This window comes from Syngnathus typhle, linkage group LG1, assembly GCF_033458585.1.
Source record: "Syngnathus typhle isolate RoL2023-S1 ecotype Sweden linkage group LG1, RoL_Styp_1.0, whole genome shotgun sequence".
Lineage (NCBI taxonomy): Eukaryota > Metazoa > Chordata > Actinopteri > Syngnathiformes > Syngnathidae > Syngnathus > Syngnathus typhle.
This window is the reverse complement of record NC_083738.1, coordinates 7772233-7790367: the sequence shown is the minus strand read 5'-3', so window position 1 is coordinate 7790367 and position 18135 is coordinate 7772233. Positions and strand designations below refer to the sequence as shown.

The following is an 18135-nucleotide window of genomic DNA, read 5'->3' as shown; positions in this document are numbered from 1 at the left end:
TTTTATTTTTAAGAGGAGTACCTTATGTAAGCCCATGGGTTTCTTTTGCTCAAGGGCACGGTTGTTCTGTCCCTCTTGGTATTCTGTAATTATGTTTTATTGTGCAAATAAAAATAAAGATGCAAGAACTGTCCATGATTGTGTTTGTTCAGGCACGCAAAGCCTTCCACACCCATTTTGTCTTATATAATTCAAATTGAAGAAAAATAATGGTTTCTCTTGGCAAACATTATGGTTGAGTAATTGTGATTGAAGGAGATAACACACTTGAACACAACTCCATTAAAAATATATCTTTATTTGGCTTCTTTAATCATAGAGGAAAATTTTGGCAACAACAAAATTGCACAACTTTACATCCATTTTTGTTTTCTAGTATCATTACATGGCATACAGCGTCCCAACTGCTCAACATGGTTACCCACGGCATTGTGCATTCAGGACACTGGGGACTGCAACGTATCAGCAAATTGTTGTTAACCATCACATAGTGTGACGATTAGTTAGTCGGTCATCTGTAGGACACATGCACACACAGCTGTTCTTTCACAAGAATACCTAAAAAAGAATGTTTTTCTTTTTTTTTACTCAAGTAAAATGTTGCGGCAGGAATTAGTCTGTTTTCAGATGGTAAAAGAAATGCATCTTATATTTTATGCTATGTGACAAAAGTGTGTGTCAATCCGGATGAGATGGTGTGATAGCCAGTTTTGTTAGCGAGTGCTGTACAAGTCTTCATCCTCAGGACTGGACTGCCCAAAGTCCAGGAGTGCAGGATCTAGTGGCAACCCAGCGCCGCCTAGTGGCCAGGAAACCAATGCAATGACAGAGAGAAAAAAAATACATTCTGGATTCATTTCATAAGATATTCTCTGGCAGTGGTTAAATTGGTGTTGAAAACTCTAATTTTTTTCATACTGACTGCGTAAGAAAGAAAATATACATAAACTCAAGATGACAAACCGATTTCACTCAGACATTTTTTTGCTAGAAGGCCAGTTCCATAACTTGTCTTATGAATGAGCATGTCATCGTGTCTTCTTTAGATGTAGAAAGTTGGGATTGCTTCAAGCACTCTCATTCAAGTGAAGTTGTACCACATCTACCTAATGACCTACCTTTGCCATTTTCAGAAGGCTGTTCAGTGGGTATGGGCGCCTGTGATCCTTCCTCAACCAATCCAGTGGCTGCCGATCTTTTTGGCTCCACATCTGGTTCTGGTGGTGGCAATACATACACAGGGTCAATACAATGGTCAGTTTGGTTTCCTGTACTGTGTTTGCCGAGTTGAACTACAACTAAAGTTGGTCAATTTATTTAAATAAACTTTTCAAAGTAACAAAATCAATTTGCTCATTCATAGTTACAAAATAGCCAACTCTCCAATATTTTTGTAGAACATAAAGTCTTTGCTGAAAATCACACCAACTCGCATGTGTTCTTTTAGTCCCGATCCCCCGTGAGTGGCATACCCATCAGGGACGTGTGGTAACCATATAATTGAGACAAGTAAGGAAAAATAATAATAACAAAATGAATATTTATATTTTTCCACCGAACTTTACATATGAGTAATTTTGCACATTTTTATGATCAAAATTGCTGAAATTGCATATTTCGGTGAAACGTTTGGTTTTGCTGACAGGACATAAAACCGCAGTAAAAAGGCACAGATTGCAGCAGATAGTACACTACCACACTGTGTGTGTGTGTGTGTGTGTGTGTGTGTGTGTGTGTGTGTGTGTGTGTGTGTGTGTGTGTGTGTATGAGGGGGGTTGTGTACGTGCTTGATGCTACAGAGGCGCCAAGTTTGAGTCAAGTGCACTGCTGCAAGTTGTTTATTTTTATGTTTTGCTCAGTTGGACTGCCAAAATGGAAGAGGATTATCTATCAAAGCTTATAAATTTCTCGAAACTGGACTTTCAGTCAAAAAGCGAAGTTATTAACAATGGAAGACCTACGCCAGAGCTAAAAGGTTTGCTTCAAACTATGGGACAGAAGATAACTTGCTCTTTCCAAACGGCTGCCCTTCGAAAAACCGCCTTTACCGCTTTCCCTGCCTTTTGTTCTCAACTTGTGACAATGTCTGGACAAACACAGGATATTGTGAGCTGAAAAAATGACCACGAAGCCTTGGCAAACACGAGAGATGGACTACTCACATTCAAAGCCAGATTGCTTTAAAAACTTTTGGATTAGGGCTAGGCTGTTTGTTCAAAGCCAGAACAGCGGAGACTCAATATTAGCATCCACAACAGTAAGGTCCGAGAGATTTTGAAAGACCTCATTAATGCAACCTGCTTCCTAGCTAAACAAGAATTGGCATTTTGTGGTAACAACGAGCGGGCAAACTAATTGCGGAAATCATGTAGAACTATTACATGCTTTTGCTGAGAAAGATGAAAGGTTAGCTAGAAATTTGGAGACATCCACTGTGTTTTATGGCTTGTCCAATAAATGACTGAAAGAATGATCTAATTGAAGCAGTTGGTGATTTGAACAATATTACAAGGGAGACTAATGCGGCCCCATTTGTTGCTGTAGAGCAGGGGTGGCCAACCCGCGGCTCGCGAGCCGCATGCGGCTCCTTTACGTTCATATTAACATTTGTGGGTTTATTTGTTTGTTTGTTTTTGTGCGTGTTCGCTTCGCTTGAGTTCAATATGGTATCTTCGTCAAACACTGCGTGTTCGCGTCGCTTGTTTTTTTCGTGAAACGCGCATGCGTATGAGGTGAAATCCCGCAAAGGAGGAGGGGCAAACCCATTCGAGGAAACAGTGTCAATTTCGTTCTCAAAATGGCAGGGAAAAGATGCACAGCTAAATGTGGCCCATTTAAAACCGAGCAGCTGGGGGGGGGGGTAGTTTATGTGTGCTCATGTGTATGATGTGGCTCTTTGCGGTACACAGTAAAAAATGTGCCTGGTTGGCCACCCCTGCTGTAGAGGCTGACGGTAGAGGCTGACGAGACAACGTATGTCACAAACAAAGCACAAATCTCTGATATTTTGCATTATGTAGCTAAAAGTGAATTGGACTGTAAAGTGAAGGAGGCTTTTTTGGGATTCGATGACGTGAGTGATGATAGACCAGCCCCTGCTGTAGCTACGTATGTCTTGGGAGTATTGCAGGACTAGTCATTTTTGAGCAAGTCCACTTACTGGATGATGTTGTGAACCGGCGCTCACCAAGAGCAACGCCCACAAGAAGGCGCTTACCAAGAGCAACACCCACAAGGAGTTCAATTCTCGGCTCCAGACAACAAGTTGTCCAACTGATGGCCAACTGCTTCAGTCTGATCTGCGTCCTGTATTCCGTATCATGATTGAAAATCCTGACAGTTGGAATAATGACACACACACACACACACTCACACAGATTGCAAATTGCAGATTGGCTGCCAAAGTATTGCTTTTACCCAGTGCTTCTCAAATAGTGGGGCGCGCCCCCCAAGGGGGGCGCGGTGCTATTCCTGGGGGGGGGCGCGTGAACAGGCTTTTTTTTTGGCAGTACTAGAATAAAGTGTAATTGCGCGTTTACTACAGCAGGGGGCAGTGGCGCTCTCATTGTTACTTCTGTCACGTTTTCGACAGTGCAACATTTTACGACTTACGAGACAAGTTAGGATAGTCACGGTGGGGAGGGGGGGCGCGAATAGATTTCTTCTTGCTAGGGGGGGGCGTAACAGAAAATAATTGAGAAGCACTGCTTTTACCTCTGTTCATGGTGTGCTGAGTCAGCCGCTCAAAGTCTACATGGCTTATTAGTCTCTGTGGGGTTTAATTTGTGTTTTTTACTATCACCCAAAGTCCTTAAAAGCTTCACACCGTAAACTGGTCGACCTGATCGGGGACCGACTGATTTGCTTTGGCCATAGTTGACAGCCCTGACTGTTATGTATTCACTTTGGAATTCTCTGAGTGCCTGTTTCATTTCTTTTACAAAGTGCTGCTCACAGTTTGATGCTTGGACCTGTTTAACCGAATGTCCAAGTTGGTTGTAATGCGTATAACATTATTATCCAACAAAAAAGATGTAGTAGTAAGAATACTGAGTTGCTAGTAACATTGTGAAAACACAAGCCACAGGGGGATGTGAGTAAAAAAAATCAATGTCAAGGCCTGGTCTAGAAAAAAATGTGAGTGAACTCCAGTGTAGAGCATGTAAGTAAGTAGCAAAGTTTACCGTGGGTAGGCGCACAACCTGAATGCTGATTTTTCATCAGGGTTCATTCAAGGATGCAAACAGTCGCAAAGACCTTCACCAACAGTTTGCCTTGTCGCAAACAAATTTTGAACAAGAAAAACAATTTGCAAATCTTTGCAGCCTTTCCGGAACCCGAATGAAATGCCAACACTACATAGTACGCAAATACTCGCGGCACAGTGACATACGGGCTTAAGACCTAGAATCAATATAGACTTACTGACTCAAGGATGACATTATTGATTTAAAGACAAACGCCTCAGACATGAAGTCTTATCTGAGATGTCCCAAAGTGAGCAATCATTTCCACAAAGTAAAGCATGAATGCTTCACTAGGCAGACTTCACAATTGCCTGGCCAGGAGCCGCAGCTGTTTTTCTGGACTGAATGTTTTGATGAGAAAAAAAAAAAAAGTATGTTTTCTATTAAATAACATATTTGAGTTTTTTGTCCCTCCGGATGTTTGTCATCTCTGTATGAATGTGATTTACAATGCAAATCTTGCCGAAGTAAAAGTCGTTCTGCAATAAATTCCATGGGAATTCTTTTTACTATTTTGAGGAAATTCCAACATTCTTGTCTCAATTGTAACAGAAGAAAGTGGCAGGGACTTGCATTGCTCTACCTGTTTGTAGTGGATGTTACTTACAGTAATAATTTATGCAGGCAGCTAGCATTAATTGGCCTATTACATGTTCTAATCAATTTCTGTTCTTAGATTAAGGGTACACACTATTCACACTGACATGAGAGAATACCTGCTGAGGTGTTTAGAGTAGGCAGGTCCTCTCTGGAAGCAGAAACCTCAGCTGGAGCCGATTCAACTTGAGCAGACTCTTTGGTCTCTGATTCTGAACTTAGTGTGGGCTCAGCAGCCAGGGCCTCAGCAGGGATGCCATCAGAATCCAGAGAGATGACCGCTGATGAGGCGATGGCATCTTCAGATACAGCAAGGGCGCCCTCTGGTGCTTCTTTTGAGGCTCTAGGGACCTCGCTTTGAACAGTGTCGAGTGATTCTTTACAAACCCGAGAGGACAGATCACAAAATTAGAACACAGGCGTGAATGACAGTAGATGCCTCATGTGACTGATGTGACATTGAGAAATAAAGACAGAGATACAAGAAGACAGAGATCAATATCTATTGTACCTGAGTCTATCTCTGCAGGCGCCTGCTCGGCTGAAATCTCTGTGCGTGTGACTGACGCCTCTGTGGCTGCGATAGCAATGATGAGTTTATCAGTGTCTTGAACACACTCCGCTGATCCCACCTCGGAGTCTGAGATGGCAACACTCTGCGCTGAGCCTGGCTCTGAGGCGTGACGAGGCTCGTCAACCACTGCAGCCTCTGGAGGCGGCACAGGAGTTGCCTGTGATGAGCACGTCAAAGGAATGCAATTAAAATGGGAAGCTCATCTGTTCAACTAACCACTAGCCCCGATTCAAAATGGCAGCGATAACTTCATGAAAGCAACAGAATTAATGTTTTGTTTGACAATGCCAACACAGCTCATTGAACACCACAACTGGTTGTCCTTAAGGATCGGAAACAAAATACTAAATAAAATCATGAAATGAAATAAATAAATGCTGAAAATAAAGTTGTCACTAAAGCTTGACTGTCTTTTTGTCTGCTATTTTGTTTTCCCCCTATTGAATATTATAGTAATGTTTAAGTGGCTAAAACCATTGTAGTGTAAACTGCATTCATAAAATAAAGATACATATGAAGAGACCATCAAGCATCATGAAAACCTTTAACATGGACTCTTCCAGTTCCAGTGAGCTCTCATCTTTTCACTACTTTGTACAGGATGAGGAATTTCCAGCTGAATTCACCTATTTATACCCAAATTGGAATCAGCCCTTATTGGCTTATAAATGGGCACTGATGAAAAAGCATTTTTTATAAATACATTTCTTAAGTATTGCAATGAAAAGTCTAGCAAAGCACATGACTTAATCAAGCATAACATCCTACTATGAAATCAAAATGTGCTGTTCATGAATGCATGTAAATAAATGTAACTACTTAACACTATGGTATAATGTGCATTATTATTGCTTCCGTTTTTAAATTCATTCTCACAATTATAATTATATTTTAACGTTGTACTGTATTGTATTGTTTTGTAAACACGTGTTTGGTCAAACAGCTTCTGCATACTGGTGTATTACCCAGTGGTTTGTCCTCAGTTACAGACAAAAGGCCATTTCGCAGACGAAGGACGAGGGACATGAAAGTTAAAAAAAAAAGAAAAAAAAAAAAGGCAGGGGGGGGGGGGGCGAACTGAGGACAGACGGAAGCAAGGATCGAAACGCCTAAGAAATAACGAGGACAGACGGACGAATATATCATGAATATGGAGGGAAAAAGACAAAATAGCCCCCTGGTATACTCTGACAACACTGCAAACACCCATTAATAAGCATGACCATAATGACTCTGCTTGAATGTTTAAGGGGTATAAATAACCAACCTGTGGTTGTAGAGCAGCATCAAGCTCAGGGGCTTTCGATGTGAGCAGTGAAGACACAGCAGCGCGGCTCCACTGGCCTACAGCATACATCTTCTTGCCTGTCACCTTAGTAACAAAAGAAAATCAGTGTATTATTGCCACGTAAACAATACCATATGGGTGTGTTGTTAATGGTTGGTTACAAGGTTAAAATCTTCACCTTAAAGACAGCCACTGCCTGGGCTGGGTAGCACACTGATGCCCCAGCAGTCACAAGACCCAACGGGACTACAATCCTCTTCAAACGAGAGCCTAAAACATAAATCATTCCAATTTTTGAAACTTCAACACAGCAGTAGGTTGTATGTTTCAATTCACCACTGCGAAGGTTTGTACAAGCACCAGGTGATACCGGCTTTATTTCAAAGTAGTCACTGACAGCATGTCACCGTTACCAGTCACTGGCGCCCTCTTGTGGCTGTTCTACCATTGGGACATAAATGACATGCATGGCTGATAGACTACGTTTATACTGATATGCTTAGGCCAGTGCTTCTCAAATAGTGGGGCGCGCCCCCCTTGGGGGGCGCCGTGCTATACCTGGGGGGGCGCGTGTGACCCTGGGGGGGCGCGTGTGACCCTGGGGAACAGGCTTTTTTTTTGCAGTACTAGAATAAAGTGTAATTGCGCATCTTCCCAGCAGGGGGCAGTGGCGCTCTCATTGTTACTTCTGTGACGTTTGCGACAGTGCAACATTTTACGACTTACAAGACAAGTTAGGATAGTCACGGTGGGGAGGGGGGGGCGCGAATAGTTTTCTTCTTGCTAAGGGGGGGCGTAACAGAAAATAATTGAGAAGCACTGGCTTAGGCGCATTTGAAGCTCATTGCCGTCCCCATTCACGCCTTGTGTGCCTGACAAGAGTGTTCTTCTCTTTTGAATTCCATCCATGTTCATCCTATTACAGGCCTATTAAGGTGTAATTTATATACAGTAAGTATACAGTGGAATGTCAAGTTACAAACTTTTCAAGTTCCGCACTACGTTTTTGCAGAAAACCTGTTTCTAGTTGCGTACACGTTTCATTATGCCAATGGTCTCTGCATGGCAGAGCAGATGAAACAGCTCTGCGCTTCTCACGCTATTTAGTGTAAAACAAGCAAACAAGAAAAAAAAAATCGCAGACAAAAAATTCGACAAAAAAGAAATTGCAAAGAAAAAAAATCAGCAAAGAAAAAGAAACCACAAAGACAAATGCAAGTAAGCAAGGAAAAAAGGATGGCAAACGAAAAAAAGCAAGCAAACAAAAGAAATCGTAATAAAAAAACAAGCAATAGGAATTGCAAACAAGCGACACTCAAGAACAAGAAAAAGCAATATAACAATAAAACTAACAAACGAAAAAAGGCAACACAAACAAAAAAAAGCAAGGAATCATGTGGAGCACTGTTTGTGTAACTGGTAAATGTGTGACTAGTACGGTAGATGCCTTCCATTCTTGGCAGAGCGCTTCTTTGATCCTAAGTGCAGTGTTCAAATGACAAAAAATAGTAGAAAACAATAGAATCAGCAGATAAGAATAAAGGATCTTGTGAATATCAGCAGATATCCAAAAGGCTCTCCTCATAGGCGTGTGTGGGTGTGTGCGCGAGTGTGATCATCTTACCTTTGCGTGCCAAGAACATGCCAAGTAGGCCAGCCATGGTGATGGTGCCACACCTAGGTAGGAAACCCGGGGGAGGATCTTTCAAGTAATAGTATACATCTAAGAAAAACAGACAGTGTAAATGAGCTGTCCCTCTTTTTTCCAACAGTAATTTTCACAAAACTGACACTTTGGAGTGGGACTGTGACAGCGGTATTAATTAGCTCTGTAGAAGACATAGTTTTAACCCATGTTGGTTGGTTTGGTTGATCTTTACTTAGCGATTAACAGAAATCATACACCCAACTTCCATGCTTAGTGGAAAGGTGGCCTATGTGCCAAGCTATAGCTCAACCCAGCTTGGTGCAAATTTGAATCAATCTCAAGTTACAGAAATTGTCTTTTTCCAATATCTGTTCGCAAGAAAACCTTGACACATATTTTGTGTGGGTTCTTAGGGGCTGCTTGTTGCCAAGGCTGTTGGTCATTAATTTGGAACAATGTAATGACATTTCGAGAGGAACTAAGGTGCTTAAGTCATTTAAAGGGTGTAAATGACCGTATGACAATATTGTAGATGTCAATTTCGGAGCCAATCAGAATCAAGTATTCACCAAGATTGAGGGATATAATGTGTGCTCACAAAAAACATTGCAGTGACAAAAGACAACCTATGTTGGTTTTAGGAAATAGAGCTGGGACCATGAGTAGTTTTCCATACAATAGTTTCTATTTTCCATACTTTCCACACTTGGAAAGTTATAAAATCTAATTCCACACATTTTCATACTTAAGTAGAAACCCTGAGAGTCAGTCACGATGGATTTGGACTAAAAGCATGTGTTTTGGAATAAAAGAAAAACCTGCGATAAATGTTAATGATGTCACATTGATGTAAGTACAGCTTGTGCAAATTATATGTACCTACAGTGAACTCACCCTCTCCAGCGTGGTATAGATTTACACTTCCTGTTTTTACAGAGACACAGGCTCCCTGTGGGTAAAATGGAAGACAACCATCAAGGAAGGCAACTTCACTGAACAACGTACAAATGCAAGTGTGGCTCTAGAAGGTGTTTTTTTTTCCTCTCCATCTTATACCCTTAGTGTATTATGTCATGTCAATAACACTATTTTTTTTGTGAATTGTGAAGTCTTCTTCTAGCAAAGTCATTTGCAAAATGTGGGATTGTGCTCTGCAACCGTATACAAGAGCAACATAAATCAGGGTTTTAAATGTAGCCTAGCCTGATGGCATACCGGCATACATGATGACCATACATATGTACAATACTTTTTTCTTCTTCTTCTTCAATGTTTTACCGGGCAAGTCAATTGAGAACATTTTTACTCATTTACAATGGCGACCTGGAGGCAAGGTGTGCGAAGTGTCTAGCCGAAGGACACAACGACATGTGACTGTGACAGAGCTAGGGTCGAACCGCCAACCCGGTTACTAATCAACCTGCTCTACTGCCTGAGCCACGGCCGCCACACGGTATGTACAATACATAAGGTAAGAGTTTTAAAAATGTGTGTGCGTTTGTTGACTAGCAAAGTAATACTAAATCATTTGTGGCAGCCTTAATTATGGGTTACATTTGGCAATCGGTAAAAGAAATTCTGAAACGTCATAGCTATAAAAGCTGTTAGAAAAAAGTAATTACTTTTTATTAAAGAAGCATCAAAAATACAGTTATAAAGCTATCTCGGATATTGAACTTTACTAGTGACTATTGGTATTATTACTAGATAAGTTTGGTACCACTTTTTCTCAAACCAATACCAGTATTGAGTACTACTCAATTCTTTACTCACCGATATCGATACCAAGTATCGATACCACTGATACTTTTGATACATAAAATTCCCTTCCCAAAACAATGACAGATTATCACTACTATTGATTCATAAATCAGACTTGACAATAAATCAAATTGAGCTAAAACATAATGGTTAACTACATAATTCCAGAAAAGATCTCAGTACCTTCACCACATGGACAAAGGGGAGGAAGCGTCCTCTTGCTCTAGCTAAGCCACTCTCAATCAGCCCTGGCTGATCAGGCTGGACCTGAGCAGACTTTGTTACTGGGGTGTAGATGTTAATCTGGGGATAAGACGGTATCATGTTATTATGCTTCAACTGTCACATACAAGATAGAGAATGGATTGGCTTCCTTCAACACGGATGGAGGTACCTTGTCTCGACTAATGAGGCCTTCAGTGGGCATTTCACTAATGGTGTACACTCTAATGGAGGCTATCCCCAGCACCGCCGGGACGGCCACCATAGCCACCTAGGGAAATAAACAATGCAATGCTGAGTCTGACTTTCTATATGGTAAATGTCGTTTGAAGGCCCATTTTTATTCTCTGGCATCCAACTGACTTGGAACTATTGCTGTTAATTTGTGTTTCAATTGACTGTTTTCTCTTTCTTTGTGGTTGCCGCATTGTTATTTACATTACTGCTGCAGCTAAATGCGCTACATAAAGCTGTACTGTATTTTATTTGTCTTGTGTGCAGTCAGTTAGTTTGAGCTCAGAAATACACAGCCGTGAACCTACTGCATTATGTCGTATGCAAAAATCCTAGCTGTTATTCATGCCTTTTTTACTTGAATGCCTTATGTTACTGATGCAAGAAATGCATACAGTGAATACATGGCACTCACGTTGGCTCAAAGCTGAGTGAATGCAAAAACAATTTTAAAACAATAAGACATAGAACTGTTTGTGTGTTGAAGCAGACAGTATAGCTTTTGATCGTGTCTTAGAGGTGCCAATGCAGTTGAACTTGAAAATTAAGCCACTCTGCCGGTGCAAAGGGCTACAACGATGAATCGTTAGCCTTGCTTTCATTCTGCTAGGCACTCCCAGATACTGAAAACCTGGGTTTAAGTTATATCGGACAACCAACAACACTGTAATGTCAGACATAAGCGCACCGTGTACACTTTCAGGTGGAAAACATTATGTTCGCTTCATATTCACCTTGGCCGCCATGGCACCTCTCCTCTTTCTTCTTCTTCTGGGACTGCAGCTTTGAGTTTTCCAGCTCACGACTAGCTACTGCCATCTATCAGTAAGAAATATTACTGCATCTCATTGGAATTTCTCGCATGGAGTATGTCTGTCTGTCTTTAAAATATATCTATATATACATATATATGAGTTTTCTAATGATACATTAACCTTCTAAAATAACAACAAAAAGAGAGAGAGAGAGAGAGAGAGAGAGAGAGAGAGAGAGAGAGAGAGAGAGAGAGAGAGACAGAGAGAGAGAGACAGACAGACAGACAGACAGACAGACAGACAGACAGGCAGGCAGGCAGGCAGACAGACAGACAGACAGACAGACAGACAGACAGACAGACAGACAGACAGACAGACAGACAGACAGACAGACAGACAGACAGACAGACAGACAGACAGACAGACAGATAGATAGATAGATAGATAGATAGACGTATTTTTATATACATGTTTTTTCCTGAATTTGCATAAGATCGAGGCATAAAGCAAGCTTGTAGTGCAGAGGATTCAGTTTATTGGAGTCAAAGTTTAACAACTTACAATCTGTATTTTTGTAATATATATATATTCATATACGTATATGAAACCAAAAAAGGCTATTTTAGGAAGAATAAATGTACTTGTCTCTCTTTTCTTTTTAAATATCATCTTTAGTCCGTTTATTGTACAGAATTACAGTAAGCGAATATCATCCTTGAAAAAGAGCAATATGTTCCTTTTTTATGTCGCAGTGCAACTTACATCTTACACACCTGTGCAATGTACCATGAGGTGTACACCCCTGAAAGGACACACAGTGAATCTCCCTTTTCGACCTGGTTCTGTAGGTCTAGTGGTCTACACAAAGATGAGGAGATGATTACACAGTCTGTGGCCGCAAATCGAACTTGTCCTCTGCATGTTTACAGTCAAGTTGCTATTTCACTGAGCAACTGATGGGGAAAACAGGAGAACCAATAAACGATGAGTAACGTGTAGACCTCCGCAGAACAAGACTGCATTCCCAATCGTCTACAGCTATGTGTATTTAGGAAGTCCAGTTTAGTAAGTCTGACGTTGCCAAGGAGAGAGTCGGGACGGGGAGGCACAGGGAAGTGCTTGCATCATTTAGTTTCTGTGTGATACTCTCAAATGAACCTTTCAAAAAACAGAACTGCATTTCTGTGTCTTCTTTGTTATTTCACAAGCGTGTAACACGATGATACAAACTAAGGCTAGCCTAAAATAATAACAGTAGAAAGTGAAGCACACCAAAATATAGTGCTTGATGCAACAGGTACTATAAGTCTGAGGGCAGAGTTGACTGGTATTCAAAAACAGAATATCAAATGAGATTTTCTTTGTAACTTGTAACTCACTCTGTGGTGGATAATCTATATTTTTGTCACATTCTTTAGGGTATGGACAGAGGCAAATCATACAATGCTGTCCACCCCCACTTTCCAGTTGTTGTATAGCACATGTCTTAAAACACATAGAAGAAGAATTTTTCAAATCTCTAAATGAAAAAGTCAAAACTCATTCTTCAATGATACTCTGTTGTGATCAATCCTGCAATCATGAAGATTCAGGACTATAAAAGAATTGACAGAAATGAGTTTCAATATTTTACCCTGTCCAATTAAATCAGTCCTAGGCCTTTTCTCATGCAACGCATAACCCGGAGAATGTCTATGGGTCAGCTTTAATGTTTTGGCAAAAAAACAGTAAAAGTCGCGCAGACTGGTGACAGGGTTTGCTCTGAGTTAACCTGCATCGACAGAAACAGTGTGAAGAGGGGTACAATGCAAAACCTTGGCATAGAATACATCATACTTTACATTATATTCATGACACAAAACATAAATATAGTTATATATTTGTCTTTGTTTAAATATATTAGACGACTGTACATAAATCTTCAGAAAATGAGATGCCTTTACCTGATATTTTGAACAGCAATGAGAGGCCAATGAGACGGATCCTGTGATGTTGCTGATGAGATGAAAATACATAGAAAGTGCATTCTTTGTAGTGAGTGACTTCTTTGTAAATGACTATCACAGTTTAACAAAAAAAGCACACATTCAAATACATCTCAGTGCTCTCTCTAAAAGCAAATCACAGTGGTAGTGGAACGCAAACATTTACATTTGTATACACAGTAGTATACACGTATACACAATCATAGAAAGAGAAGAAAAAGACACATTAGAATGGAAGGAGAATATAACAGAGAACAGAGATTGGAGTGGTGTTTATATGATATTATAAATTAAAACTGTAAATTTGCTCACAAACAGAGGAGTCTAATCTCCTTGTGCAGATAAACATCTTCACAGTTGTGGATACAGAAAATGGTTCTTGTTTGACTGTTGTGGTTGTTTTCATTGGTTCATTGGCAAAGAGAGATTAACCAGCATTAATGGCAACCTTTCACAGTCTTTAAATAAAGTCACTGAGTTTACTTTTCTTGCACGGCCCTGTCGGATCAACTTGGAATAACAGAGCTATCAGCATGATATGCAGGGAGGAAATAAAAAAGAAACGGTGAAGGGGGAACATTGGTGGCTCTGGGTGCAAGTTCATTAGTACAAAAGTACAGTGCTGTGGTGAAAAGAATTCTGCTGTATTGCTGCTACATTGATGGCCCTCCACCCTCAAAATAATCAGAATTAGAGCAAAAACAAAATAGAGTACAAAGGACATGTACAGTAACATGTCCAAACATATCCATTGTCCCCCATTTTCTTCTTGACAAGCATGTGGACTTTATGCTGAGTTCCACAGACAAAAGAAGATTAATGGTTTCGGTTCAGGCATGCAACGGGCACCCTGTTGGGTCCTTGGAGTTATCAAAAGTACACTCATACACATCTCAGACTGTTCCCTCTATATTTACACTAACAAAGTGTGTAGCTTTGTGTGTGTGCACGTGCATGATTGTGTGCGTGAATGTGTGTGTGTTTGCGTGTGTGTGTGTGTGTGTGTGAGACAGAGTGTGAGAGAGCGATAGATAGGTCGAGAGTTCAGTCTTGTCCTCTATGTCACACATGGGTTTCAATAAAGGAGTGTGTGTGGGTCATGATGGGAGCACTCAGCGGGGAGAGATCGTCCTGACCATTGGTGCCGGGGCTGACCTGACAGATGTCGGAATAGAGCTCACTATGCCACTGTTTCCATTCTCTGAAGGTCTGGGAGCACAGGCCTGGGTCCTCCAATAGGGCGCAGATTACCGCCAGCTCAGACTCTTTGGCCTGGAGGAGAAATCACCACAGTTAGGTGGGCAAGGATTTTATGTTTTACTATTAGGATTATACAAACACTTTCAATAATTTTCCACTAAACATTGTGGGGGAGTCAGCCATAGGCTTCGAAACGAACCGATGAAAGTATCAAATGGATCTGCAAAAATGTGTGTTGATTTTTACAATTAATAAGACGGTTTTGTTGGTGGCACGTCAACGCCAGAACAACCTCCAAATTTGAATGTGCCTAACCTGGCACACTATTTTATTATAGCCATCATCGCACAATGTCAAGTGACGATAAACATAGAACTGCAAATTAACCTTAATATTATATATATTTTTTAAAAACCTAAATGTCCAGTACAACAAAATACATCTATATAATAAAAGAGGAAAAGTGGAAAAGCAATAATCCTTCCTGCAGCCTATATCATTAATACCAAGTTACCAAGTTTGACTATAAACTATGCTTAAATTGCAAAAGTTTTAATAAAGATTTGATGTATAAAGAATAATACCTTTATCTGTAAAAAATAGCAGATTATAAACAAAAGGGAGGTCAACCTGTAAACCAGAATAGACAATTTGGGAGGCGTCATGGTCCTTTCTTATGGTGCATACAATAATTTGGATTGTTTGGCCTTAACGAGGTCTGCAATCTAATGATAGCCGTTGTAGTTTGTCAAGTTGCGGTATTACGCAAAAAGGACTTGGAACATCAACCGAGGAAGAAACCATTTAATTTTGGTTCTTATCCAGACAAACATCCATCCAATTTCTAAATCGCCTCTCCTCACGAGGGTCGCGAGAGCGCTGGAGCCTATCCCAGCCTGCTTCGTGGAGTAGGCATGGGACACCCTGAACTGGTTGTCAGCCAATTGCAGGGCACGTATAGACCAACACCAAATCACAATCACACCTAAGGACAATTTGGAGTGCTCAATCAGTCTACCATGCATGTCTTTGGAATGTGGGAGGAAACTGCCGTACCCGGAGGAAACCCACTCAGGCAAGGGGAGAACATGCAAATTCCACACAGGAAGGCCGGAGCCGGAATCGAAGCTACAACCGCTGCACTGTGAGACGACGTGCTAAACAGTGCCAGTTCCAGACAAATATGAGTAGTTTTTTTTCTTTTCTTCCAACACGTCTGTTGTAAGATGATTAAATTTTTGGTGCAGTTGCAAATTAGGATTCCTCCTCTTTGGTGAGCGTTTACGCGCAACTGATTCTACTTTTTCTGGAAAAGAATTCTCTGCTTGCTACCTTCAAGGTGCTACGTAGTGCTCTGATGCGGTGAAGTCTGTCGTTCAGAAGGGGGTCCCTGACTCTCTGAGTGAAACCTCGTCGAAGCTCCTGTCTGCTACAAGGTCTTGGATCACCTAGCGGTGTAACGTTGGCTTGTTCCAGGGTCCGGTACAGCTGCTCTAGCCCATCCAATGGCTCAGGCTCACGTCCGTCTGACACCCGTCGCTCCCTTCCCTCTGAGACCCTCCTCTCTCTGCTCTCAACTCTCAACTCTGGCAAATCTGAGGTAGCCGGGGCAAGCAGACAACAGATAGCATGTTCACGTTTATTGCAATGTCATATAAGGTTGATACTTGATGCTGTCACTTTGTAAAGAAACACAACACTACGCTCCTGTACAGCTGCTTGGCCTCCCAAAGTTAACAATACTTTAGAATAATTTTGGTATACACTTTAACATGTAAATAAAGACTTTGGAACGTAATTTCACACTGGAGACACACTACTCATGCAGTGAATGCACATAATTGTAGCACAATCATGACAGTATTTTAAAACAGTCAAAAGTTGTATTCAATATGTATTTTTAGACTTAATCAGCTGATTAATCGGTAATTGGTTTTATTTTCTTTCAATATCGGCATTGGCCTCAAAAATTTATATATATATATATAGAGAGAGAGAGAGAGAGAGAGAGAGAGAGAGAGAGAGAGAGAGAGAGAGAGAGAGAGAGAGAGAGAGAGAGAGAGATAGAGAGATAGATAGATAGATAGATAGATAGATAGATAGATAGATAGATAGATAGATAGATAGATAGATAGATAGATAGATAGATAGATAGATAGATAGATAGATAGATAGATAGATAGATAGATAGATAGATAGATAGATAGATAGATAGATAGATAGATAGATAGATAGATAGATAGATAGATAGATAGATAGATAGATAGATAGATAGATAGATAGATAGATAGATAGATAGATAGATAGATAGATAGATAGATAGATAGATAGATAGATAGATAGATAGATAGATAGATAGATAGATAGATAGATAGATAGATTTTATATCGTTCAGTCAAATTAATATACCAGTACACCTATTCTTGTGTATATACTGTATCATTCGTTGTTGTTGATTTTTTAAAGACAAGGTATACCTTTCTTACCCTCCTCACCCTCGAGAAGATCTGCAGCCTGCCTCTCTGCCTCCTCATCTTCACTTCTCTCCTCCATGTGAGGTGATGAATGTATCATCTTTCCTCCAAATGGGTCCCTATTCCTGGGTAGACTCTGACTGCGCTGCTTATGGGAGCGTCTGTGTGTGTAGCTGTGTGTGTATGGACCCCGCTCCAGAGGGAAAGGCCCATCCCGATCCCTGTCCCTCTCTGCAGCATGATGTCTTCGTACCGGAAGCGTAGCCTGCCTGCGGCTGTCCGGGGACATGCCCTGCCTCCCAAATCCTCCATACTGTCCCATCTCACCGGCCATGCTCCCCATCAGGCCACCATAATCGTTTTCTCCTGGTGCTGTCTGCAGGAAATGCAGCCCTGCGCTGGTTAAAGGGGTCTCAATGAGGTCCTGCCAGGAGCGACGCTCACGATGTGAAGACCGGCAACCTGAGGAGTGGGTACTGGTACTGCCTGTTCCGGTGCCCATGGCCAATCCTTCTCCACGCTGGTCTTCAGCAGATGAGTGGGAGTGCGTGGACTCGCTGGAAAAATGTCGCCCATGCTTTGGCTCTGGAAAGGGGCTAGAAGAATTGACCTGCAGAGGAAGAGGGGAAGTGGAACAAACCATCTGTGGAGGGATGGGGGAGGTGGAGGCACTCATCGGTAGTGGATGGGGAGACGGGGTGGAGCGCATGAGGCTCATGGAGCTGACAGAACGGGGTAATTGGTCATAAGTGTGGAGGAGGTTAGACTTTGTGGGCAGTAGGATGTGTGGGACAGGTGGGTGAGGAACGTCAGGAAAAGTGTTTTTTAGACAAGATGTATATAAAGGTGGGCAGTGAGAGGAGGGAACAGAAAAAAAGCAGAGCGTAAAGAGACCAAAAAAATGAGAGCAGAAAAGCAATGAGATGTCGTTAGATGAGTACCTCCAAAAATGCTGGACATGGCTGTTATGTGGCTTAACTGAGAATGGCAACAATACAATGGGGCGATATTCTGTACTCATGTTCCTTTCTTTTCAATGTGGTAATTTATGATAAGAAGTGACATGTTTAATGTTCTTCCCATTCCATTTTTAATGTTATACTTAAGTAATGAACACATTAACAAGTTCCAGTATCACCGCTGTTAGTAC

At 41.2% G+C, this 18135-nt stretch overlaps 2 protein-coding genes across 7 annotated transcripts in view; both read right to left on the bottom strand.

Annotated features, from left to right (window-relative positions):
* Positions 1 to 278: 278 nt before the first annotated feature.
* Positions 279 to 11376, bottom strand: apool (apolipoprotein O-like). Of its 2 annotated transcripts, none has more exons than XM_061284406.1 (11): positions 11306 to 11376; positions 10510 to 10608; positions 10299 to 10418; positions 9249 to 9303; positions 8331 to 8429; positions 6885 to 6976; positions 6686 to 6790; positions 5356 to 5575; positions 4964 to 5221; positions 1119 to 1217; positions 279 to 799 (listed from the first exon to the last, which is right to left on the bottom strand). In XM_061284406.1, the coding sequence occupies exons 1-11, from the start codon at positions 11315 to 11317 to the stop codon at positions 714 to 716; spliced, it is 1245 nt and encodes a 414-aa protein (XP_061140390.1). In that variant the 5' UTR covers positions 11318 to 11376; the 3' UTR covers positions 279 to 713. The 2 variants fall into 2 exon arrangements, with proteins under 2 accessions (XP_061140390.1, XP_061140400.1); XM_061284416.1 differs by having other exon boundaries at positions 11260 to 11338.
* A 462-nt stretch (positions 11377 to 11838) lies between these two features.
* Positions 11839 to 18135, bottom strand: part of si:ch211-26b3.4 (connector enhancer of kinase suppressor of ras 2) — a 54653-nt gene continuing 48356 nt past the window's right edge. For 2 of the 5 annotated variants that reach the window (XM_061288645.1, XM_061288665.1), the window contains 3 exons: positions 16989 to 17751; positions 15844 to 16106; positions 11839 to 14583 (listed from right to left, as the gene is read on the bottom strand). In XM_061288645.1, the coding sequence (XP_061144629.1) occupies positions 14374 to 14583; positions 15844 to 16106; positions 16989 to 17751 (1236 nt within the window). In that variant the 3' untranslated portion in view covers positions 11839 to 14373. The remainder of the gene's footprint in view (positions 14584 to 15843; positions 16107 to 16988; positions 17752 to 18135) is intronic. The other 3 variants (XM_061288655.1, XM_061288675.1, XM_061288684.1) reach the window with 3 other exon arrangements.